Here is a 27,387-nt window from a genome sequence, read left to right on the forward strand (position 1 = left end):
ATGCGCAAAAGCAATGTTTTCCTTCTAATCTGTGCACTCATGCGTGTCCACGCTAACAACTAGCATTCATAGGAAAAATTATGCATTTGTAAGATTTCCAAGATAGAATCGAATTGTTTTAATTGAAGATATTATTTCATATAATAAAATGATAATTTCCTTATAAATTCTCAAGTAATACATACTTTAAAGTGGTGTTCATTTGCTTAAGTGTTTGACAGATGGTTAACTCGTATGGATGCGTACTTTATTTGCAAAGATGAAATTGACACAAGCAAATTTCTGCACACCCCATCAAGTAAAATATTAAAGGACAGTAAATATGGCAAACCGTCAGTATCTTGTTAAATATGGCAAACTGTTAGTATCTTTTTAAATCAAGTGACACCAGAGTCTCAAGTAACAAGCTAAGGTACAATATATTTGTATGAAGTAGGTTGACACCGAATACATAAACGAAACATTGCCTACATATGTATTATATTTGTTTCTGAAACACGAGAAATAGCTTGAGGTTCAACAATAAAGTTCTGAACATCACCAGTTCGGTTCAATCAACAACGATGTGTCTAACATTTCTCGCGGATGTACAGAATGGAATTGACACATGAGACAATGTATGGTGAAGAGCGCGAGGTCTTGGCACTTAATTACGTACCGAAGGAATGAATGAATGGAAAAATCATGTTGCTTAACTTGAAGTCAACCCTGATAAAAAAGCCATTTCAGCTGTGATCATTCCGTCTCTTTAGGTGTTTCTAGAACATTATATATATGTTCTTCCTGATTTTGTATTGTTTTTTTCCTGAGATTGCGTGCGATTTGACTATTATTTCTGACAAGTTAAGCTACCGCGCGGTTTCGACAAACTTCATTGGTTACTCAAGTTGGCAGAATTGTTAGCATACCAGACATGTTTAATGGCATTTCTTCCGGCTCTTTACGTTCTGAGATCAAAATCTGCCAAGGTCGACTATGCCTTTCATCCTTTCAGATTCAATAAAAGCAATAATCGACTAGCTCCCCACCCTACACCTAAATTTCAGGCCTTGTGCCTATAACAGAAGAAAGAAGCCTTTGTGATTGTCCCCATTATCACTTCATAACCGGTATTGGTTTGTTTCCATCCCCGTAAATTAGCGGTTCGGCATTAGAAATTGATAATACCAGGCTAAAATAAATAAATATATATATATAATAATGAGGGTGATTCGCTCGATTAAAAATCTTCGAGGTGGAACCCCAGAATGACCGCTGACTGAAACCAGAAGTGAATAATGAAAATGAACGGCTGCCGCACATTTGTCGCTCGTGTTTAGCGAGGTTTCCCAAACACAGTTGTGCGGCGGACGTTGATTGGTCGGCGAGTAGTGACGTCAGTTACCTTTGAGCAAGACGGAAGTGTGTCTGTTCTGTCCGTGACTGAAGTGACTTTTAAGCACAGCACCGAGAGAAGACTAGCAAATTAGGACTCTGCTGCGAGAAATGGAAGATTTAAACTTGTATAACGTTTTGGGAGTAACAAAAAATGCTTCCGGTAGTGAAATCAAAAAGGTACGTTGTATTCCAAAATTTAGTTTTAAAACTACGTGAGTACCAAAAAATGTTATGTAATATATTTACACAGGCACAAAATCTTTATATATTTTTTTTATTATTAAGCACAGAAGCAACATAGGGACTCATGGGCCGACAGTTTCGTGTGTTATCACCTACAAAATCTGTACATATCTAGGTGTGTGTGTATATATATATATATGTATATGTATGTATGTATGTATGTATATGGTGTTTTATATGATAGTATTTAAGGGGTACCGTTAAGAGACCTCTGTACTGAAAGTAGTACCAAAATTTTTGTACTTCAATAATTATAAACCATTATAGAAGTGAATAAAGAAAATGTTTTTTTTAAAATTTGTTCTGATAAAAATATGGTTAAAGCAGAGAAGGAAATGGACAGATGGAGAGGGGTGTCGAGGAATACTCCTCTTTCTGTTTCATGTACTTTTGATTTATCAGTTTCAAACATGTCTTAGATCTTAAATGCTCTACGAAGTTGAAATGTTCTTTTTCGTTAATAACAGTGATAGTAATAATATTTTGTTTTAGCCCCCGTTCCCCATTAATAAGTTCGTATATATATGATTTTCCGATCGAGTTATAATAATGATTCCTTTTATATTAAACTTCCGCTTTTGGAGACCCTATGGCTCTATTAAAAATGAATATTAGCCATTTAAGTTGACACCATTATGACTTGGCAATCTGTTACGGGTTTTACGTCCTCGCACACACACATTTGTACACACATCTTTGGATATATAAACGGGAGAAAGACTACTTAGTACATGTATTAGACTAGTTTATTCATTGGGAAGAAAAAAAATCTGTTATTTATGATAATATCTGACTACCCCTTCAACAGAAACCAGTCATAATATAATAAATATTCGGTAAGTCTTTGACTAAATTCGGCAATGAAATGAAACTGGGAGAATGTATTTTTTAATTTTTTATTTGGAATTGGTTTATTTCGAAATTGTTTATATCTAGAGAGAAGAAAATGGCTGGTTCTCTTGAAAGACGACATGCGGCGGTGAGAATTACGGGCGACATTATTAACATCGATAAGCTAACTGAAAGGAATTATATGTGGTACTGGATATTTGTATCAATTACGATTAACATTGAAAGTATAATTGTATTATCCCACATCGTTGGTATTAAATTTATAATTCAGTGATATATTGTCATGAATCAATACGTTTGGCGTGAATCGCCACCACACATGTTGAGATGGAAAAGCTGGGTATTATCAAAGAATTAGGCAAGGTTATTTATATTTTGGATCTCATATTCCACTGCATCGCCTTTGAAGAACATAGGTGCTGGTGGGTTTCAGCTTGATTGCAAACAATATGTTATGGAGCTTTTCGGCGTCGCTTTCTTGTCCAGTTTGGTGGAGGGAAAATGTGTCATCGTAGGGATAGTCGAAAGTCATTCATTCACTACAAACACCACCGTGGTCCTTATCAAGAGGGTCACTAGGTTCTTGACATGGTAGATCCCCATAAGAGTGTACTTGTGCCTATCTCTGATCGAAATATTGCGACTTTGTTTCCAATAATTACTAACCAGGTGTTGTCAGGTACCCGTGTATAAATATATATATATATAACTTGAGTACTAGCTTACCTATCATCGATTACAAATCATGATATTGTGTAACGGTTGTCATTATTTCATAGACCCAAGACATCGATTTACCAATACAAATACATAAGAAGGGATAAGGCACTTGAGACATTCTTTTTCATACCTATTTGCAGGAATTTACTTAGCGACAATCACACTCAGAAATGTTTTTATGCCATTTGTTTAATGCTTTCGACAACAACTATCCCGTTAATTTTTATATTTTAGTTTATTATTCAACAAATTATAATAAAATCAAAAGAATTTTAGCCAAAAAACCCCCGAAAAAACATTACAGTTATCACTTTATTATTACATCAGGTTTGTATGATTTTTATTTCATTTCAAAGAAAACAATTCTTTCACTTTTGTTTCAATGCCGAATTTCTATCATTGGCTGATTTCTGACCACTTCAGTTATTTCACTTAACTGAATCATAAAACGAAACATCGCTTGGACATACTAAGTAAAAATAATAGATGAAGAAAAACCCCGAGTAGATCATTAAGCTTAAATTTGTAATCTATCCGTTAGTAACTATTAAACTGAACTTATAACGCTGGCAACAACTTCATTTGTAATATCTCAACAATTCAAAAAATAAGAAGTGAAAAATTTGTAATGAAATTTGATTATGCTGTCTTGATTACACTGTCTACCCCTGCTTATTGTATGACAATCATTTGGGAGTAGAGAAAAATGAAACTCCATTTACAACTAGCCAGCTTTCAGCATAGTTAGCACTCTATCACATAGATACAAGTCTGATTTAGTTTGTCACTTCAATACCTAAACGTCGTCACTTTTTCCGCTAACTTGGACCATTGATTCTTTATATAAATATATATATATATATATATTTTATATTTCTCTATATAATATATTGGTGTGTATTGTAAATTTGTGATCGTAATATATTTGGTGTTCTCCTTTAACCTTCAACTTTAATGTCTTTTCTCTCGGCAAATGGCTGCTCTTATTACACACACCTCTTGAAAGACACAGATATTGAAAGATAGCAGTTTAACAATTTAGATTGATTTAATTATTCATTCTACTTTGTTTCGATATCCGTTTTAATCCTACTTATAGCAAATGATCATTAGCATTCTTATTTCTAAACGGGGAGTAATGTTGGAAATTTTTCACCAGTTTCTTTAAATTTTTCGCTGGTATAATTATATCTGATAAAATTTACAAGAACTTAAATGAATTTAATTTTGACAATAAACCATATATATAAACTTATAAAAAGAACACGACACGACGATAGTATGTTTTAAAATCCTCTCCTATGATATCCTATACTATGTAAATGATTTTCTTTGTTAAGGTTAATTCATTGATGGCTTTTTAGTTTTGTTGCCGGCCATTATTACCTTGTTTGTTGAAGTCATTTATTTCTATATTTTGTCAAAATACGAGATCTGGTTTATTAAATGTATACAAAATAGAAGCTAGTTTTATTGTTCAATTGTAATTTATTACATTTGCAAGGATTTTTAATTCCTCCTTCCTTTTATATATATATTTGTTGTACGGCATTGGTTTTTATTAGAAGCATCTGGAAAGTTAGAAGCGAAACCGCACTGCACTATGGGTAGTTGTAAAGATGGCAGCCTACAGTAACAGTGTTGTGTCTGCTTTTTTCAATATTTTAACACTGAATAATTTATATAACTCTCTTTCACAGAATTATAAAGACCTTCTTCAGCAAACCTCTTCCACTGGACTTTAACGGTTGTTCGCTTAGAACAAATTAAATTTCAGCTAGAGACACATAATGAGAGATAAATTTCAACTATTAGCATGGATTTTGTCATTTTAACGAGAGTGAGAAAGACTGAATAAAAATTACGTAAGATTTAGGCTGGCGAGGACAGTAAGGTCATAGATTTAAATTAAAGGGTTGGAGTACAAGGAATTCTCAAGAAAGAACGGGAGAAAAAGAATAATTTTAAATGACAAAGCATAGAAAACAAAATAATAGGCTGCGGTATTTAAAAAGAAATTTACACTTCAATTAGGCTTAGCATTAAATCGCTGTTTGTTTATAAGCTATTTTAATCAACAATGCTACATCACTTTTAATCATATGTACCGGCACAGCTTAGTCATGTTAAATACCACCTTGAGTTTCCGGTCGGGTAATATTCAAGATTCAATTTATACAGTAAAGGCTTATATTATTTTTGGAAATAAACCAGCTCACCGCGACCCGGATATTGATGTGAATACCATTCTTCTTGGAAGAGAAATAAAATGAATTAAACAGTACGAAATCTGTCCTTTTCGCGCATATAAAAATGTGAAGATTCTGTTGTAATATTTGATCGTATGTTTCTCTATCGAATTAAACATTGTTTTAATTCTCTGCTGTTGTGATTGACAATTTGGTTGTTCTTCATCAACTTAACTCTTTCTTAAACGGACCGATTCTCTTAGGCCAAAAATTCTTATTTAGCTTTTGTGTGTTTTATTTCTAATTTTCTTCGAATTAATCAATCTGCCTCGAAAATTATGTATGTCAGCATTTTAAAATTGTGATAAAATACACTTTGTTTTTCAAAATTAAAAAATATATATATTAATAGACATCACCCACAAGACGTACCCTTATGGCATAGACAAAAGCTAGGGTGAATGACGTCGTTTACTAATACCGAAAGTATGCCAAATTTATTTTCAGTGGTTTAATCAGAAAAGGAAAGATAAACACATGGCCCTTTCGACCAGTTTCTGAATAATTTTAAAACAAAAATTAACTTTTTCTTGTTCAATCTCAATAAGGAATAGTCCCAGCATAAAACTAGACAAATACTCAGATAACTGCCAAAGTTCCGGGTTCCGATGTTACCTAGGGATCTTAAATTTAAATGCTCGCAAGTAACACCCAACTTTTTCACATTGCTTATCTAAACCAGTGTCAAGTTGTTTCCCTTCGTATCAAATACTTAACTAGCGAAAGGATACCATGAGGAGGAAGGACATGATGATCAACGAAAACTCTTGGGCTACCACTATGGTTGAAAATGCTTATAGAAAACATGAAAGATATAAATTCTTCATTCTTGTAGATTTTAAAACTTTATTCACGAACATTAAAAATATTATCAAGCTAATCTAAATAAGCAAATGTGATAAAATACGAAGGAAGATCTTAAACGTCATTTTTCTACATTGTTCTTGTTAAACTTGTTTTAACTGCGTTCAAAATGATGTTACGTAATGTGGTATACGAAGCTACAATAACAGAGGTCGAGATGTGTGAACTATTAACCTCTCGAAAATTAGTTCAATACTAATGCTACGACAACTATTGCCCATCTGAGTGACAAAAGAACTTACTAAGCAAATGTGTGTTAGTCGTTAGTAAAAATGATTGCTTCAGTAAAGAAAGTATCCCACCTACGCAAATTTGTAAATAACAACCTATGTTCCTTTGTGCAATCCTATATTTTAAACCCACCTAAATAGATATATATCATATGATTACACACCATGGGACAGTGTCTTCTACCGTAGTTTCTGGATTGACCAATGCTCTTATGAGCGGGACTTGGTAAATGAGATTCCGTGTGTTCGTGCGTCTGTTTCTGCGTTATTGTGTTGAGTTGTGTCCCTTTCTGTCAAAGCAAAACTTGGTTTTTCAATATCGAAGGACTAAGTCCATGAATACGATTGGCGTAAAAAAGGAATGTGTTTATAAGCATGTCTATACACACACAAACTTGTACATACATGACTTTGTTTGAACAATGTGTATATGTTTGTAACTCTCTCCTCTGTGTGTGTGTATTTGGGCGTGGTGGTGTATAAGTTGTTTCCATGGGATTGTTCTTGTTGTCTCATGTTTCAGAAATGACATCAACTTTAATACTTCCACTTCCTGGCTTGAGAAGATTTCATCACCCAAACCACATCTGTTGTTCGCACTACTAATAAATTAAATGCACAATCTTTTTACATTACAGCCAATATCATAACCACTACTTGCATATGAATGTGTTTGTTTACACCTGCACTCGCTTCTGTGAATGTTTTAACGAACGGTAACGTCAGTTCTATCAACTGACTTCAAAGCCATGTGTAATGTCAGATGCCTTACTAGGAAAGGTGAAGAATAGCGACAAGATAAGCATTTGACTGCAAAATAATTGGTAAATTTATAGTTTCGCACCAGACTCGATTTCAGTACGAAACGTTTATAGTGAGATTTAAAAGAATGGGTAAAAAGGCCGGGTTCAAACTGTCTACACCGGTACCTGGCCAGGCATTTGTTTTTGCTACAGAAAACAAACGATTGCAACGAAAAACAAATGCAGAAAGGGGAATTTCCGAGGTTCCGCCCCCACCCCCTCTGTTTTCCGCGGAAAAAAATGCATTTCCAACAGCTTACGAGGTCAACTAAGCCGATTGCACCCAAAAAAAAAATAATAAAAACGCGGGGAAAAATTATTTAGTACCGAAATCGAGTCTGGTGTGAAACTAAATTTACAAAATAATGCTTTATCATATTTCTGTCACCCACGCTGTCATGGATAACGAATGTTCACTGAACGCATGAATATCTCTCTGTCCAAAACCCACGCACTTGTATTCGTACACACAATTGATCTCTTTATTATATATATATATATATATATATATATATATGTGTGTGTATTAAGAAGTACATCCAGTGGTAGAAGCAATACCAAAGTAGATATTGGAGCACATTGCACTTAAACTTGTGCAAACATAGACGGTAAATGTGTGTGTGTGTGTGTATATGGACAGCTGAAATCTACAAGTTTTTTTTTTATTCTCTCTCTGTTTATTTTCTCTTATCCCTTTCTGTTGAAGAGCGTAGGCTCGAAACGTAAAAGACTTTCTCACTTTCCTGAGCATCAAACTAATACACCTGTCTTCGTTTTTTGTTTTTCAATAAATTTCAACTACATACATACAACTCAACACAATCCCTAGAGTGGATTATCATCATTTAATGCCCATATTGGATGATTCAACATGATCTGACTTCTCTGAAGATTACATCATGCTCAGATTTGTGCTTTGGCAAGGCATCCTATGAGATAAAAGGAAGTATTAGTGGTAACAGGAGAACAAGAAGTGTGGGTGAGTAGATTGCAAGAGTGTATACGAGAGGGGTTGGAGATAAATAGGGACAAGTAGGCATAGAAGTATGGTTAATGTTAGAGTAGACAAGAAGAATGAATGCAGATGGAAGGACAGATAGGGAGAGATGACATGTGGTCAGCAGGTATAGTGAATGGGGCGAGGGAGATATGTTTAGTGGTGGATGAGAGAATTTGGTGGCTCAAGAGAGAAGAGAGGCCGATGTAAAATGTGGGGCAGTGAAGACAGTATTAAGAATAAAAGATGAATAACAATCAAAATGATTCCAGGTAATAAGAAAGATAAGTAATGTCAAGAAAAAGTTGGTAAAGTATGATGGTCTGGATAGTGGGAATACTTTAAGGAGGAAATAAGGTGTGTGGTAGAGGCAGTAATGTATTATGCTTCCAGAATCTGTTTTGCTGAGGTGCTGCAGTTCTTGAGAACTGTTATCACCAGTCATCCTAGTCTTTTGTCATCTCCTTCTTGAGGTTCAAGGTTCTGAGATCAGCCTCCAGTTTGTCTCAAGTTCTGGATCTCCCTATTCTGCTAGCTACATCCATCTTTATTTAGTGAATGGCCATCCTCATCCATGTGCATTGCATCCCAATACCAGTTCAGTTATCTTTCTTGCATAATACATCTGATTCCTCTTATGAATACTTTTTCTCTCAACCATTTGTATTTTGTTTCTCATGCACACTTGTATTACCCATCCAACAGAGCATGCTAACTTCTTCTGTCCAGTTTTCTCAAGGCCCATGCCTCACTATAATGATGCATCACAGTCTTGACATTAGTGTCACACACTCATGCATATCATCCTCCTCCTCCTCCCTATGATGTCCACTTGTCCATGCTTGCATGAGTTTTCTATAGCTGGATGTCGTTCCTGTTGCCAACCCTTACCTGCTTCTTAGCAAGGTAATATTTCATGAAGACCAGAGATGACTTGCAAAACTGGAATCAAGACACTGCTTGCATGACAGTAACACTTGCTTACAACTATCACATGGTGTCAAGGCAAAGAGACAGTAACACACACACACACACACACCTATTTATGATAAGCTTCTTTCAATTTTTGTATACCAAATCCTCAAGGTTTTTGTTAGCCTGGAGCTATGGAAGACACCAAAGGTACCATGCAGTGGTGCTGAACCTTAAACCATGTTGTTGGGAAGCAAAATTCTTAATACACTGCTACTCCTATGCTGATCTGTGCGTTTGTGTGTGTGTATATATATATATACACACATATACATATTATATGCTATTTATTTTTGTCTTCGTGTTGTATATGCACACAATATATTTTACATGTAATGTACTAAATGTATGCGTATTTATGGTAATGCAAAGTGTGACAATGTAATATACAAATCTTGTAATCCTTTACAAAACTTTTTAATGTTTATAGTCTTTCACAATTCTGTGACAAGTAATCACTGATGTCAATGTCTGTTCATGGAAAAAATACATTCCATCCCACAGTTGATGATGATGACACTTTATTTCTCTCTCTACTTTACTCCTGCAGCCTACCCCAACATGTCATCTCTCTCTCTCTCTACCTCTGTCCTTCCCTCCCCTGTGAATATCATTACTACACTACTGCTAGCATCCCTGTAGTCTCCCCAACTCGTGTACTCCCTCCCTGCAATCCTTCCAGATGTTGCCTACCTCCTTCCACTTCCCATTTGTCTCCTGACTCCACACTCTTGCAAACATCCGTTCCCCTCACCCACTTACTGTTCCTGCTACCTGAGGTGCCGGCTGTCCACTTCCTTGGAGATACTCTTAATTTATTCTCGGTTTTTCTTAAATCTGAGTAACCATGTAAGCTCTTTTGCAAGAACCTAGTCTGTTCCAACTGCTTTCCTCATACCTTAACGCCCACCAAACACACGGAGGCAATGTCCTCCTCCTGAGTTTGTTGTGAGCTACATGATGATCTCAGTAGTGTCTGATATCAAAACAAGGAGGCATAAACACACACGCAATGAGCTTTTTCAGTTCATCTACCAAATCCACTCAGCTTTTGGATCGGTGTGGGAAGACATTCACAGAAGGTGCCACGTTGTGGGGCTGAACTCCAAAACAGGCAACTGTTTGCATATTATATATTATACAAAATGTGTGTGTGTGTATATATATATATATATATATATATACACACACACACACACACGTGTGTGTATGTATAAATCTATATTGTATACATACACACATATGCACAGATGTTAAGAATTTTGCTTCCCAATTATGTGGTTTCAGGTTTAGTCTCATTGCATGGCACTTTGAGAGTGGATTTGGTTGACAGAAACTGAAGGAGCCAGTTGTGTGTGCACCTATATAATATACCTATCTATCTATCTATCTATCTATATATATATATATATATATATATATTTATATTTATAATCATCATTTCATGCCCATTATCCATGGTGGCATGGGCTGGATGGTTTGACCAGGGCTGGTAAGCTGAGGAACTGCACCAGACTCCAGTCTGATTTGGCATGGTTTCTGTGGCTGGATGTCCTTCCTGATGCCAACCACTCAGATAGTGTAATGGGTGCTTTTATGTGACACACACACTGCCAAGTTTAACTCTTGCCTGGCCAGTGATACTCTTCTCATCCCCCTATTACTTTCCTGTCATATTTGTCTCTTAATCACTCAAACATGTTTCATTCCTAATATTCATTTTCATCTTATTTGTTTACTTGTTTCAGTCATTGGACTGTGGCTGTGCTGGAAAACTGTTCTAAAAGGTTTTAGTTGAGCAAATTAACCCCAGTACTTAATTTTCTTATTTTAAACCCCGTACTTATTCTGTTGATCTCTTTTGCCAAACACCTAAGTTGTGAGATGTAAACAAACCAAACACTCTGGTTGTCAAGTGGTAGTCTCTCTCTCACACACACATGCACTTATAACAGGCTTCTTCAAATATGTCTGCCAAATTCACTCAAAAGCGTTTATGTGTGTGTGTATTCACTTTTTCATTTTTTTCATGCTTGCTTGCGTGTATATGTGTGTGTGTATATATATATTATATATATGATTATTTGTATGTGTATACATAGATGCATATTTGTGTCATTGTTTGAAGTCTGCCTTCCAGACAGACAACTTTAGTGAAGTCTCCAATGTGTCTTAGTCTTTCAGCAACTAAGTTGTTGCCACGTTCTCTAATACAGAAAAGGTAAAACTCTGCCATCATTCCATTTTTTTCCTGTTTTCTCATCTTAACCCTAAAGATGGACTTTTGTTTGAAACCTTGGATACTCTGCTCCCTATAGCGATTTCATTGTGCATTTTTTGTTACCTTTTCAGAATAACGCAGTTTAGATCACTGGTTTCCTTGGATTCTGTTTTGTTTGTATGTAGGCTTGCACTGATGAATCAACAAAAATATTGGAAATTGGCCATATCAGTTATTTGCTGATTAACTAGCTTCAGCTCCTTAGCAGATTAATCAGCTTTGATAATCTTGTTTTTTTATTATTATTATTGATGGGTGACAGAAATTTAGGGAAACATTTTTAGGACAAAAAAAAAAATCAAGTCAACCTGTTTTATCTAACCCAGTGGTTCTCGACAAAGGTCCACATAATTTTTTGTTAAAATTTGTAATTGTTTATTCTTCTACAACATAAAATATTTGAACTATTTTTTAAAAATACAATTCCTAATAATATTTAATTATAAAAACATAATTAGATTTTTTTCATCACTGACTGGTTATGATGGTTCCATAGAGTAAAACAGGAATCAAATGGGTCCATAGGAAAAAGAAAAAAAATGACTGAGAACCACTGATCTAACCCTATTCTCAGTGCTTGAAAGTGTTGATCAAGCAACTGGAAAGTACTGGGGATTACATAACTACTCATGGTAAAAGGGTGTCACTCCTACCTTCTTGTGAGGTTATGTATTTAACCCTTTAACATGGCAACTAGCCATATCCAGCCCAAATATTCTACCTATTTTATGTTCAAACCATTCAGACCTGGCCTGATAGAGTATTGTTCTAAAAATATAAAATCACATCACTGAAATTTTGAAGCTCTGACATGTCTATGATTAATTCAAAATAATATAAATAAGCATTGTATTTGACAGAAAACTTGAATACTAATGGGTTAATTGATCTTTTAAAAAATAATTTTTTAAATTATAGTTTCCAATTAGATGTTGATATAAAGATATTAACATTTTTTTCTATATATGACTCCTTTTATTTTTACTTTTTATATACAAAAATCAAGTGCCTTTACTAACCAAATGAACAATTGCACTCCTGTTGCAGATCCAGTTTAAGTGAATCCATCATACCAACTAGCTTTGTCACGAATCATAACTCACGAGTACAAGAGAATGAATTGTTTAAATTTAGATCACTAATAACTATTATGTTTTATTTAACCATACAAAGTGTTGCTGTCTATGCACATTTAATTACTCAGAATTTTTTTCATGGCCACACAACAATAAAAAAAAAATTGTGCTGGGACAGTGCGTGAGATGTATACAAAAGTTTGCATTATGAACTGACAATTCACTGGCAATAAAAAGTACAAAGTATGGTAAAATTAGCTTATATTATTTTCAAATAGTAACTTCATAAATTCTAATGGTGAAATATATAAGAGATTATATATATATTGATAATTGCTGTTTCCCTATACATATTACATTATGAATAATTAACAGCTGGTTAATCAACCAATAAAGAGTAGCTGAATAATCAGTAATTGGCTGGATTGCTCATCAGAGCCTCTATATACATATGTGCATGCTTATATATTTCATGTGGCCACTGCTTAGATATTTGGTGTTAATCTAACAGTACTTAACTTTTGGTAAATAAGTTTGATGTTGTTGCTTTCTATTATATTTCTTGTGGTGATGTTGGTTCATTTGGAATTATAGATAATAGGTTATCCAGATGCTCTCTGAATACATGTAGATTTCAGTTTCTTTGGCAAGATATGAAAAGGTTGTGTCTTTGAACCCTTAGTTGCAATATGTGGTCCTGATTTTTGACTTGAGTTTTGACCAGTTTGAGGCTTGGTATCATCTGTGTGTAGAGTACTGCATATCTTTCTTATCTTCTCTCCTGCGAATAGGGTTTTAGTGCTCTCAGCCTCTTCCAATACCTTTGCTGTTGCACTGATGTGATCTTTGTGAAGCATCTGCTCTTTATAAATCATGCAGCCACTCATTTTTTCCTTGAGTATGCTGAGATCAACCAGTTTGCAACACACCTTTCAGTGGTCAATTTTATTGAAGGCTTTTACAAAGTTTAGATATATTGTGTCAATGATTGAGTAGCTATTTAAGCATCCACTGAAAGTATTGTAGGGGTTGTGGATGAAAGCTATGCATGTCATTTTCTTCTGGCAATTTGTTCCATGACTATGCTGATATGTGAAGTCAGAGAGATAGGCCTGTACTTTTTAGCACCTATTCTGCTTCCACCTTAATGAATCGAGCATATTACACCTTCAAAGTTTTGGGGTGGGAGTAGATTTTCCATTTTCCAGGAAGCTTGTTGATATAATCAGTGGTTATCACCTCTTTATGTCAAGCTTTTAAGTCAAAGAACTGGTATATTTACCTGCATGTGTCTCATTAAGAAGGTGAAAACGCTTTTGAACCATTCATTCAGTATTTCACTTGTCCTTTTGTTGTTTGCCACAAGCAAGCTGTCTCTTTAGAACAGTGGCCCTACTTTGTGATGCACTGCAAATGATTCTCTAACAAACTATTTATTTTTATATTCTCTATAGTCTTAGTTCCTCCAGCTGATCTTCATCATGAGAATGTTTGATTTTGATCTGTCTTGGAATGTCCTAAAGTGGGAATGTTCACTTTCTGTTCATTGACTGTTTAGGTGATTTGAGACCTTAGTTCTGTATTTCGAGAACTTTCCTTTCTCTGGGAATTATGTGCTTGTGTATCTTGTCCTTTCTCTCTGGGACATAATGCATGCAAGTTTGTAAAATCCACATATTGTTTTTCTAAGAAAATGTTTATATATCATTATCTTGTATAGAAAGGTTTTCTGATTAGTTTTGTTTGGAGATATATTTTTTAATCTATTTCCTATCACATTTGTGAAGCAGAGATCTTGAAAGATTTTGCTCCTTGAGGGCAGGTATATAATTTGTTCCATGAATAGTGCATTAGCAAGTTTGATTAGATATTTGGCTCATTTTGGTTTTTGTAACATTCCTTAGAAAAAGAATTTGCTATTGGAGTGGTAAAAATCATCTAGGAGTACATTGGTGTGCTGGTCCAGTTTAGTCAGTACCTCTTACTAAAGCTCTCTTCAAATTTGTCATGGTTTGAGGTATCTGGTGGATGCTAAGTTGCTTATATGTTACAAACTGAGGGTATGATGTCTTTACAGATGTATATAGCAGCTCCAACTATGATTTGTCTCTTTCTTGTCTGTATGGAATATGACATGAATCTCTACCTCTGCTATATTTGTTGTTTCTGTCATTGCCATGCAAATTGCTTCATTGCATGTGAAAATATCTCTCATATAGGACCTTGGTTGCACAGTTTTGGTGGTCTTGAATAAAAATGTGCCTTGCCTTAGCACTGTCACTGCTACAGTCAAGTCAGATGCTGTTTTTTTTTAATATTTGTACAATATGTAAAAAAAAACTAGCTGCTTGTCTGTTACATTTCATACTGTGTCTCTGTACTGTCTTTCTTTAAGAACAGATGGTGTGTCAGGTATCTTTACTGTGTGTGTGTTGTGCGTGAATCAGCTGTTTTTCTTAGATATATATATTTTGATTTGATTATATTAAGAATGAATTCATGTCATCATTTATATATTTAGTTGCATATAGCTGTATTGGTGTATTATCATCTGGTTGCTTTTTTGTGGTACTGCACTAATGAGGTTACCAAGTAAATCACTAGATCCCTCTACTGAGTGGAGGTGTAGTATTGAGGAAGGTCGTTTTGTGTCAGGTAATAAGTTGAAATTTGATAGGTAGGAACAATGTTTTGCTGTAAAGGAGAGATATGGTTACTCACGAGGAAAGAGAAAGGACAGTGGAGATGAGGTGTCAGGTACAAAAAGGCAAATAGAGAATCAGGGATGACTGGATGGGTAGATTTGCCAGTGTGTGAAAGGAATGACAGATAAGTAGAGACGAGGATAGAGATGAATGAAGTGATTGGTGAACGTGGGTGAAGGTAGGAAAATATAAATGGGTTAGGGTGGGGGAGTAGATAGGTGGCCCATACATAAACGTGGTGGTGGAGAGCAATAGTATAACAAATGGTTCGTAGATGAGAAATAGTGAGATGATGTGAAATGTTGAGTTGAAAGGTGCACAGAAAAGCTCAGATAAATATGGCTGGATATAGTGAGTAGGGAAACAAAGATGGGGGTGGGGAACATTGATGGCACATATTAGTTGTTCAAGGGAAAAGGAACATGCAATGGAAAGTAAAGTGGCGGGTATAAGGGGTGATGTTGAAAGTGCAGGATAGGTGACCTGGGAAGTAGCTCTAAGGAAAGAGATAACTGATTACACAAAATAGGTTGGTCTACTCTCTTATAATTACAACAGCTGAGGAAATAGTGCTGTGGTTCGGATGAAGAAGGGTTGGGTATTATGAAAATAAATTGTAGGGAAAGGCTCAACATGTATAGAATAAGTGCTAGGGCATAGGCTTTGGTATGCTTTGATAATTTTTTTTTTTCTTTTGCCGAGTTAGACAAATTTTCTCAAGCACAGCAATGCATATGTATGTGTATATGTATATGTGTGTGTGTGTGTGTGTGTGATTGTTTTAGTGTCAACTTTCCATGGATGGGTTAGGCAAGATTTGATTTTCTATTGTTGGATGCCCTTCCATTTCCAAGTAATATTTCCTGTAGTCTTTCAAACATCAATGGTATAATGGCTGGGCATGTTTCATAGAAGACTGCAAACATACACTTCTTGTATGGTGTTGACATTTGCTCACAACCAGCTCATGATCTCCGCATGAAGGGACAAAAATACATACAAACACTCAAACAGCACACACATGGCTACTTCGTTTCTCTCAACCAAATCCGCTCACAAAGCTTTGGTTGGCCCAGGGCTATAGCAGATGCCATATATTTGTCTTATTGGAAGGAATGTGGCATGTAGGTGTGAGTTATGTTTGTCTTTTGTCTGCTTTCCCATGACACTTTTGTTTGTACTTGTCTGTGTGCATATGTTGGTATAAATGTTGAATGTTTTATGAGAGCAAAGTTTTAGTATGCCTGTGGGGATGAGTAAGAAAGTTGTTATATTTGACTAGAGTGAATTTTTTACTGAGTATTTGTTCTTACAGTTCCTTAGTAAATTTGAAATGTTCTGTAGTTAGATTTTCTGATATTCTAAAAGGTTGTGGTTGGGTGGGAAAGAGAGGTGGAGGTAATGACTTTGGTTAGTTCCTATGTCTAGCTAAGTGATAGTGGTGTGGAGACATTATTGTATATAAGTATGGACTTGTGTGAGTGTCCTTGTTTTTTTTTTTTGTTTTTTTTACTGCATGTGTAAAAATGAGTGACTGATTGCAATAAACATGTATTTATGAATTAAGTGACACTTACAAAAATTACAGAGCATCTCCCTGAAATTTGACATTATCAACTTCAATCTCAACAGCACCAACCTCATTTTTGTTATTGTCTGTGTCTGTGTTTATTTCAATGTCCTCATCAACATTAATTTCATCATTGCCAATAATAATAATTTTGTCATTGCCAACTTAATGTCATCACAAAGCAAATTTTGTAACATAAGGTGTGGCAATTTATATTATACAAATCTTGTAATTCTTTACAAAACTTCTTAATGTTTACATTCTTTTACAATTCTGTGACCTAGGAAATGGTAACATTTCTGTTGAACAAAGCCTAAGTGAATTCAAAATCAAACTACCCAATGACACTTGCCTTGAAAGTGGTACACTTTCAGATCTATGTGATTTTGTATATGCTGACCTCAAAAATAACTTCACAAACCCTGTGTGGCTTGCAAATAAAACCATCGTTACTCCAATAAATGAAGCAGCACAGTTTGTGAATGATTTTCTCTTGACCAGGATCCCTGGTGAGCTAAAAATGTACAGAAGCTCAGATACAGTTGATAATGAAACTCTGTACCCAGTCAAGTTCGTCAACAAACTTACACCATCAGGGTTTCCACCACACATTCTCAAACTGAGAAATTTAGGTGCTACTAATGGACATTGCAACGGCACATGCTACATCGTCAGTTTATATGATCATGTTATTGAAGCTGAAATTGCTTCTGGTCCTTATGCAGGATTAACTCTGCTAATCCCAAGGATACCACATGTATCTCAAGAAATGGAATTTACATTTACATGCAAGCAATTTCCTGTCAAACCAGCTTTTGCCTTGACGTGCAACAAGGCACTGGGACAGACTTTTGAACAAATTGGAATATACCTTCCAACACAATTCTTCTCACGTGGTCAGCTGTATGTTGCATTATTTAGAGTTCAAAAGAAGGCTAATGTAAAAATATTGGCTTAGAGAAATGGAAACAGAATGGTTACTGACAATTGTTCCTGCAAGGAGATACTACTTTAACCCTTTTGTTACTAACTCGGCCAAAACCGGCTCTTGCTCTGTGGTAAAATGTCGTTTTCATAAGTTTTGAATTAAAATATTCCACCAATCCTTAGTCAAAATTTACGTTCCTAACACTAACTGAATGATAACTAAGTTATTTTACTATATTCTTTGTTATATTTAAAATAATTGAAAGAAACATAGAGCATCTCAAAATAAATACAGTAACGAAAGGGTTAAAGCAAAATATGCTTTTTGGCAAGTTTCAGTAAATAGAATCAACACAAATTATATGTAAAGTAATATATTTGTGTGGGATTAAATTGTTTTGGCATATTTCAACACATGCCAAATGAATGATATTATATTAAATCATTTTAAATTTGGGTATATTTGAAAGAGTAAGGAAACATCATTCCCATGTGTTCTCACAGCACCAGATTTGTGTGTGCGTGTATCTCTATCCATCTGTCCATCCATCCATCTATCTATCTCTATCTCCATCCACACCTATGTAAGTTATACCAATTATTAATGATTAATATGTATAACAGATTGACTCTTTAAAAAGTGAGAGATCATGACTGATAAAATAATGAAAGCAATATTTACTAAGCAAGTGAACACTATTATACAAAGAAATAATTAGACATAAAATATAAAAATTATTAGAATTAGGAATCAAATGTGGATTCCCAATTCACGTTTGATTCCCAATTGCTAGCAATTGGGAATTGTGTGGCTAGGAGAAAACCATCTGCAGGGCAGTCTTTCTGCTAGTATGTATAATGTGTATAGTAGGTTTGTTCACAAGCACACACAGATGCTTCATTTCAAATCAAACAAGACTACCGTTTCTGACAATGTAATTTACATGATCCTCAAATAATGCACACCATAGTTGCTTGCTACATTCTTGAGTCTTCAGTATGTCCCATTCACAAAGAAAGCTATCTACCTGATCCTGCAAACTTTTGCCTTACGGAACTCACTTCTTATAGGTAATGTAGCCAACCATTGAAAAACAATGTCCTCTATCATCTTGAATTTCTCAGTATACTTAATGACCATCAGTACAGCTTCTGAGTGACCTATTTTTGGGAAATTTGGTGTAAGCAATGTTGTCACCTGCTTTGGCTAAACTTTCAGCATACAAAATTTTTATCTCCTTGGAGATGGGCAAGTTCATACCACTTCCACTACATTGTGTCCTACTTGTATTCCTCTTCTAATCATCTTTGTCTGACTCCTCAAGTGCTGCACTAATCATTACGCTCAGTCCTTCCAAGAATATTGCCTCTCTGGTATTCCCTTGCAACAGTTCAAGATAATGACAATGTCAGCATCTATTCACTGATCTATGAAGGTCTGCCTCTTCCTGGTATGTAATAGAAAAAGTGTGTGTCTAAAAGTTTTCTTATATCAGTGTATCAAATAGTTTGTTTGGAACAAAAAAATTCCCAAATTCATTTTTATCAGCATTTCTCAGTGCTGTCTTCAGGATGGGAATGGTTTTTGTTTTCTGCTCTGCTTTTTATAGTGGTGACTGTAGAAAATCTTCTCTAGTGTAATTAACATTTTCTGAGAAAAACTTTACCAATTTCTACTGGTAGATATTCTGTGTGCCAATCTTTTCTTTTGAAGAAAAATGAAAGGGAAAAAAATGTTTCCACATTAACAAAGTTTCAAAAGTAGGAACAAAAACATCTGTGAAATTACTTAGTAAAAATATTTTGTATTAAGTTTTGTAAATTTTTCTGGTATATATTCAGGAAGTTTATTACCCTGGGGTAAAATAGAATTACGAGCAATGAGATTTAAATAGAAATATGACCAAATTAATTTTCAGATAAGATTTTAGTTAAAATAATGCTTATTCCAATGCACTCGTGGGCAAACTAAAACCAGGGGTACTTTCTGAGTGGCATGCCTAATAAAATAAACTACCTTGAATTTTTTAGTTGTGCAGCTTCACTGATGAAGAACCATGGTCAAAAAAAAAAGAAAAATCATTCAAACAAATAATTTAGAATTAGAAGTCTTCAACATTCACTGCATCAATTTTCACCACTCATTACTCTTCATTTCTCTATAATATTAATTTAATGATTGATTTCCATAACCTATAATTGGTATTTTTATTCTATCTTCAGGCTTTTAACAAGTTAGCAAAGGAATATCACCCTGATAAAAATCCAAATGCTGGAGACAAGGTAAATATTTCCTGCAGTTTTAATAATCAAATCCTGTTTTTGAATAGTAATTATTAAACGAAATTTAAATTTAATTTTTCCTTGAAAAAATATTGTAATCTCACATTTGCTCTGCATGTGGAGATGGGTTGAACAGAATGATAAAAATAGAATTCCGTCAAAGGGGGTCATCGATTCTGACCTGCTATGGCTGTAGTGAAGTAGTTTACTGCTACACAAGGATGAAAAGCAAAAATGATTGTAGTAGAATTTCTTTGTAATTTTAAGATATATTAATACTGTAAAGTATGAACAGGATTGATCTTGTTTAATTGGGTGCCTAGAACATGTCTTTAAATCATGCTATGGCTGACATCCACTTCCATATGTATTTTAAATAATGGATGTAAAACTCAGATTAACAAAGCCATTGTATGATTAACCTGTTAGCATTTAGACTGGCCATATCCAAAAGGTCTGGCCTCTAACACATACCCTACAATGTCATTGTAAAAATCACAATCATGTCATCAGAATCTTGAAGCAATGATTAATTCAAAATAATGTGAATAAATAAGAACATTATATGTGACAGAGTAATCTGAATTATAATGGGTTGACTTTGATTTTCTTTGTGTCCTGGGTTTTACTTTTGTTTACCATGTTTCTCTTAATATACACTGCTTTCATTTCAATTAGCAATGAAAATAACAGTTTAGTAAATGTCATTATTAAACTGGTGATTGGAACATAATTAGTATGGAATTTTGATGGAAGGTTTTAATTTTGATCACTTGAAAACATGAATAAAATTTGTATCATAGAACCAGAATTGTCTCAGCTGGGTTAGTATCAAAAGGATTAAAAATGAGCTCTACAAAATATTTTCATTGGCTGTGAAACTTCAAATCCATATTCAATAGACACTGCTTATTAATCTTCTAACGCTGGTACCACTCTTAGGAGGTACAGAGATGTTTTCATTTCTGAATATTCTTTAGATAGGAAAAAAAGTTTCAAATGGAATTTCTTACAGCTTTTAGATTTGTTCAATATAATAACAAGCTGCATCTCTTTTCTCTTTGCAAACTCTCTAGTATCTTACATGTCTACAATAAGCAAGTTAACTGTTGAACTGTTAAGTATACATTGAAGTTTACCAGAAGTATTTAGTATTCAAAACCATTACAATTTATTTTTGATGTTAACTTGAATTTTTTTCCTTTCTATCAGTTCAAAGAAATCAATTATGCTCATGAAGTTCTTTCCAACCCAGAAAAAAGAAGAATTTATGATCATTATGGTATCCAAGGCTTACAAGAAGGCGTTGGTTCAGGTATTAATTGAAATTATTATTCATCATCATCGTTTAACATCTGCTTTCCATGCTAGCATGGGTTAGACGTTTTGACTGAGGACTGGCGAACCAGATGGCTGCAACAGGCTCCAATTTGATCTGGCAGAGTTTCTACAGCTAGATGCCCTTCCTAATGCCAACCACTCCAAGAGTGTAGTGGGTGCTTTTACGTGCCACCGGCACAAGGGCAATCAAGCAGTACTGGCAACAGACACGCTCAAGTGGTGTTTTTTACGTGCCACCTGAACAGGAGCCAGTCCAGCGGCACTGGCAACGACCTCGCTCGAATGTTTTTCATAAGGCGACGCTGGTAACGATCACATTTGAATGGTGCTTTTTACGTTCCACCGACACGGAAGCCAGTCAGCTGCTCTGGTGGCGATCACGTTTGGATGGTATCTTAGCACTTCACTGGCACCGATGCTAGTCATCGAATTTGTGAATTTGGTTTGATTTCGATTTCACTTGCCTCAATAGGTCTTCGCAAGCAGAGTTATGTGTTCAATGAAGGAAAGGTACACATAAGTGGGCTGGTTACACCCCTGGCATAGGCCATGAATTATGGTCTCACTTGGCTTGCTGGGTCTTCTCACACACTGCATATTTCCAGAGGTCTCGGTCACTAGTCATTGCTTCAGTGAGTCCTAATGTTTGAAGGTCGTGTTTCACCACCTCATCCCAGGTCCTCCTGGGTTTATTATTATTATTATTATAGCAAGGTGGTGAGTGGGCAGACTTGTTAGCATGCTGGGCTAAATGCTTAGTGGTATTTTGCCTGTCGCTATGTTCCGAGTACAAAATCCACCGAAGTTGACTTTGCCCTTCATCCTTTCAGAGTCAGTAAATTAAGTACCAGCAAAATACTGGGGTTGATGCAGTCAACATAAAATAACTGCCCTTGTGGCAAAATTTGAAACTATCAGTTTTTTTTTCTTTTTGCAAAAATCAAGTTTTTAACACATTTTATGTTTAACTTTTGCTGTTGTTTGGGGTTTTTTTTTTGTCTTTTGTGACTAGGGATTGTGTGTGTTTTGAAAGGCAGAAATTGTATTTGAAGTGGAAACATAAAGAGACAAGATGTGTTAGTGTGTATCTTTACACCAATCAGTTTTTATAGAATGGTTTGATTACCTAAGAAATTGATTTGATGAAATTTTGATATTTCTGTTGTGGAATTTCATGCTATTTAAGATTTTGTGTTGAAATAATTGACATATTTTCTATATTTTTTTTCTTTATTGTAGGATCATTTCCATTTAGGGATATGTTTGGGGGTATTTTTGACATGGGTTTTATGGGTAGTCATCATCGACATAGTCGTCATCGAGGAGAAGATGCTTTTCACAAATTAAGGTAAATTATAAGCCTTATTTTTTGTCATGTTTTTTTTTAAAGTAAAATATTGTACATTTCCAGTAAGTTTCAAGGTTAAAAATATCTTTTGTAGAGTTCTCATTGAAGCAAGTAATTAATTATAAATGAGGATATAAAATTGTTTGTAATCTTCATTCATTTAACTAAATCCAACATGCACATTTGCAGACACCATACACACAACACCTACCATTCTGTCTTGTGATGTCACAGTATAGAAAAGTATAAGTGATGATTGCTTCCAATTATTACTCAACAGATGAAAATAGAGGGCTAATAACAGAGAATAGCTGGGCATTTCTAAAGGACAACTTACTGTCATGAAGTGGGCAAATAGCTGCAAAGATTAAACCCATGGTTATTAAGGCACTAAGGCAAGGAAAACTGCAAGATGGATCGACATTGCACTTTGTACTTGCTAGAAGTTTATGGCTGTCAATCTGGTGAGCAACAAAATTTCTTAACCAAGAACAATCAGCTCAAATTTATTTGTTGAAGGTATCTGACAATACCATGCTCAGTGTAGTGGGCGCTGAAAACTTGGGTATGGAAGAATGGCTGTATAATTCTGTTCACCTCCTGAATTAAGGTACTGTAAATGCAGATCATTTGAGTTAACCGAGGAATTTAGCATCCAAGTGATCCTCTACCCAAGATCTATATTTCAGGTAATGTTTGATAATTAATTAACATTCAAAACATTTGCTCATAATTTGATTTTGGTAGAATTGCTTGAAGTTAAAACCTTGAACATAGTAGTATAACTTTACTATTCGGGAAGCAAATAGTAGAAACTCAGTTATATGTTTAAGATACAATATTTACTTAGTTACTGTAAGATCTCTGGCAGATTTGCAGAACATTAGATCTACATTGGTAGTTGGTTGCAGAGGTTTTCAATAAATAATTAGAGACTTCTTGTGTGTTACTGGAAGTTATATACAAGTTGTGGTATTTAATTGATGTATAGAATTAGTGTGGTAATTGGTTTGTAGTGGCTAGAACAGAGTTGTTTTCTCTGCTGGAGACAAGTTTTTTTTTCTTTTTTGTACAAAAGACTGATTATTAAGTTTGCATAAGTTATTTTGTTTAAAACTCCTGTTAGAAAAGCTATGATAAAAGGCTATCCAGCTGTTGCCATCAGTCATTTTCCTTTAAAATATGGTGTGATTTGAGGGAAATTTGGTTTTGTTTTCATCAGATTGACTGACCACTGAGAGACTCCCTCAGTGATACATGAGCAGTGATCATTGAAGATCTACAAATGGCTGGATTAATATAAGCTTTGTGTTGTTTGTTTTGTAGTAATATATCACTGAGGATTTTGAGTGTATTTGATGGCAAAGTAGTTTGGTATCATAGATAAGACTGAGGAGAAACAGTCATGCTTTTATGAAATTGAAATGAATGGTAAAAGTTGTGTGATATACAGATGTAAGTGAAATAAGTGATGAGCTAAAATTTGGGTTTCGTGGGAGAGATTATATAATTATAGACAGATAGGTTTGTGCTTAAAGAAACCCATTCTACCCATGCTATCATGAACCATACACTTTTAACTGTTATTTCTATTAACATATGCTGCCTTTGTTTCAATTAATTTTTAAAATAATGAATTTAGTAAAATAACTTTTCTAAGGGGCCTGAAACAAATTAGCATAAAATTTTGATGGAAGATGATAATTTAGACCACTTTAAAACAGTAAGTTTATCATAGAATCTGGGGTGGTCTCAGGTGGGTTGGTATCAAAAAGGTTATCTCAGTGGAATTGCTTCTGACTTTTGTGCATGTTGGCAAGGAACGTAACTCTATGGATTCTAGTTTCTGAAAACATCTGCAAAGTAGCTTGCCTGTTCTAGTAGTAAAATTACTAAAATGGATAATTTGGTAATATACAACTACAAAATGAATAGTGCATAATAGATGAGATAAAATAAATTGCTTTGATTTTTGATAATAGTTAAAATAGAGATGTATGGCTTCATATTGCTTACACACTTTCATTCTTGATTTGATTTGTAATTATTCAGTATTGATGTATTTTACTTTCAGAGTAAACTTAGAAGATTTTTACAATGGCAAAACTTCTAAACTGCAATTATCTAGAACTGTCGTTTGTAAAAAATGTCAAGGGTGAGTATAAAGCACCATTTCATCTTGTAAATGTTTTGTATTTTGTTTTTTATATCTATTCTGGTTGAGCAAAGAACTATTATTATAATTTGAAATCTCTATATAACATTAAGTTATATTTTTATATAATTTTTGGTTATAATTAATTTTTAAGCATTGTTGTTTCTCTTCATTGTTTTGTCCTTTTTCAGAATTGGAGGTAAACCTGGTTCAGTAATGACTTGTCGTGGTTGCCATGGCAGGCGAATTAAGAAAAGTATGCGTCAGCTAGGACCTGGTATGGTACAAGAAATACAGAGTACTTGTTCAGAATGTAATGGTGAAGGTTAGTTTTATTTCTTCAAAAATGAATCCTATCAAAGCCAAGGATGCACCTAAGTGTCTCTTAGCTATTGAAATGCCATTGATGCAGATATGTGTTGATCACCACCATAAAATCTCAGAGTCTCTAGCATGCACCTTTTAACTGTCCATTAATGTTTAATTGGTTGTTATCCATGTAGCCTAGCAACAACCTCCAGTATGAGTCTGGGGGGAGGGAATCTCTGCTGTTTGCTATCGACTGTCTTCTGCAGGTATGGATAGTATTAATATTTCTGTCACAGACAAGGGAGCTAGCTGGCAGAATCGTTAGCATGTTGGTCGAAATGCTTAGTGGTATTTCGTCTTTGTTCTGAGTTCTAATTCCACCGAAGTCAACTTTGCTTATCATCTTTTCAGGGTCTATAAAATAAAGTAGCAGTTGAGAATACTAGGGCTGATGTTATCGAATTACCCCTCCCTCTGAACTTGCTGGCCTTGTGCCAAAATTTGAAACCAATGTTTCTATCACAGTTTTTAATTCTTAAAAGTACATAATAAAAATTAAAAAATTCTTTTCTTTAGTTCTGACTTTTGTACTTAATGCTCAAATCTTTTATTCTGTGCATTTTCAGGAAATTACATTAATGAGAAAGATAGGTGTAAAGAATGCTCAGGACGCAAAGTGGTCAGTGAAGACAAGATTTTAGAAGTGCATATAGACAAAGGCATGAAAGACGGCCAGAAAGTCTGGTTTAGGGGAGAAGGAGACCAATTAGTAAGTACTTTACAGTTATTGAAAAGTTCATATTCTTTACTGTTTTTGAAACCTGCTTAGTATTTTTCCTTTACTTTTCTATCTTTCAGCCCAACATTGAACCAGGAGATGTCATAATTATTTTGACTCAAGGTGAACATAAACAGTTTTCTAGAGATGGAGAAAACCTTTTGTACAAACATACTTTGGGTCTAACTGAGGCCCTTTGTGGTTTTGAATTTGTATTGACTCATCTTGACAAACGGGAATTAATTATTAAGAATGCTCCAGGAGATGTTATTCAACCAGGTTAGTATCCTTCATTAAAATTTTACTGAAATTATTATTTATTAGTTATTTAGCTTGTTATCAGATGTTAGTTTTATATTATCATCATCGCTTAACATCCTCTTTTCCATGCCTGCCACCAACCCTCACTTATCTCCAAGTAGGGCAGTATTTCTCAATGGCCAGAAATGTCTTGGTAGATTGGAAACCAGGGACACTACTTGCATGATGGTGACATGCTTACAACTGTCATATGTCACCAAGACAAGGAAACAGTAACACACACACACACTGTGTTTCTTTGAGTTTTTGTCTGCCAAATCCCCTCACAAGGCTTTGGTCTGCTGAGGGCTATAGGAGACACTTACCCAAGGTGTTCTGCAGTGGAACTGAACCTGAAACTATATGGTTAGGAAGCAAACTTCTTACCACACAGCCTACACCTATATATAAAATTGCTATAGGCATATATATTATGGTGGGGCTAATTTCATGTTAACAACTGCAACCTGGAAGATATGGCTCCCTTGCTTTCAATAATTTCGATCAGTGATATCATTAAATGCACATGGTGCAGGTATAGCTGTTTGGTTAATGAGTTCACTTGAGAACAACAAGGCTTAAGGTTTATTTCTACAATGTGACACTGCAGGCTGGCGGGGTCCACTTTGGCTTGTGAGTGAATTGATAGACAGAAATCTTGAGGAGGCTGTTGTTTGTGTTTTCCTTTTGTTTTTATATTTGTTGCTGATTAAAAACAGTTACCTTTCACCTGCAAATGGTGTCACTGTTTGCAATGTTCCTCAGAAATATGTCTGGTCATTGATCTTTTCATAGTATGAAGGGCTAAAGGAAATATTGCCTTGCTTGGAGATATGTGTGCTCTCCATTAATCATTTCTTGTTAAGCTTTGTTTACTCTCTCACTGCTTAACTAACTCTGAATATAAAAAATATAAATTGTAAAGATAATTGAGAATATTCCAGCATATTATATGTGATTAAACTATTGAACAAGCAATTTAATAACCTAAACTTAAGTGATGTTTA

General features: G+C 34.8%; 1 protein-coding gene across 2 annotated transcripts in view; it reads left to right on the plus strand.

Annotated features, from left to right (window-relative positions):
* The first annotated feature begins 1,363 nt into the window (after positions 1-1,363).
* LOC115220789 (dnaJ homolog subfamily A member 2) overlaps positions 1,364-27,387 on the plus strand; it is a 29,623-nt gene continuing 3,599 nt past the window's right edge. For both annotated transcript variants that reach the window (XR_005002678.1, XM_029790934.2), the window contains exons 1-8: positions 1,364-1,554; positions 20,090-20,149; positions 21,362-21,464; positions 22,730-22,838; positions 24,913-24,993; positions 25,185-25,318; positions 25,929-26,071; positions 26,161-26,359. Coding sequence is in view for 1 of the 2 variants with exons in the window: in XM_029790934.2 (XP_029646794.1) it covers positions 1,486-1,554; positions 20,090-20,149; positions 21,362-21,464; positions 22,730-22,838; positions 24,913-24,993; positions 25,185-25,318; positions 25,929-26,071; positions 26,161-26,359 (898 nt within the window). In the remaining variant the exon portion in view is untranslated. The remainder of the gene's footprint in view (positions 1,555-20,089; positions 20,150-21,361; positions 21,465-22,729; positions 22,839-24,912; positions 24,994-25,184; positions 25,319-25,928; positions 26,072-26,160; positions 26,360-27,387) is intronic.

This window comes from Octopus sinensis, linkage group LG17, assembly GCF_006345805.1.
Source record: "Octopus sinensis linkage group LG17, ASM634580v1, whole genome shotgun sequence".
NCBI lineage: Eukaryota > Metazoa > Mollusca > Cephalopoda > Octopoda > Octopodidae > Octopus > Octopus sinensis.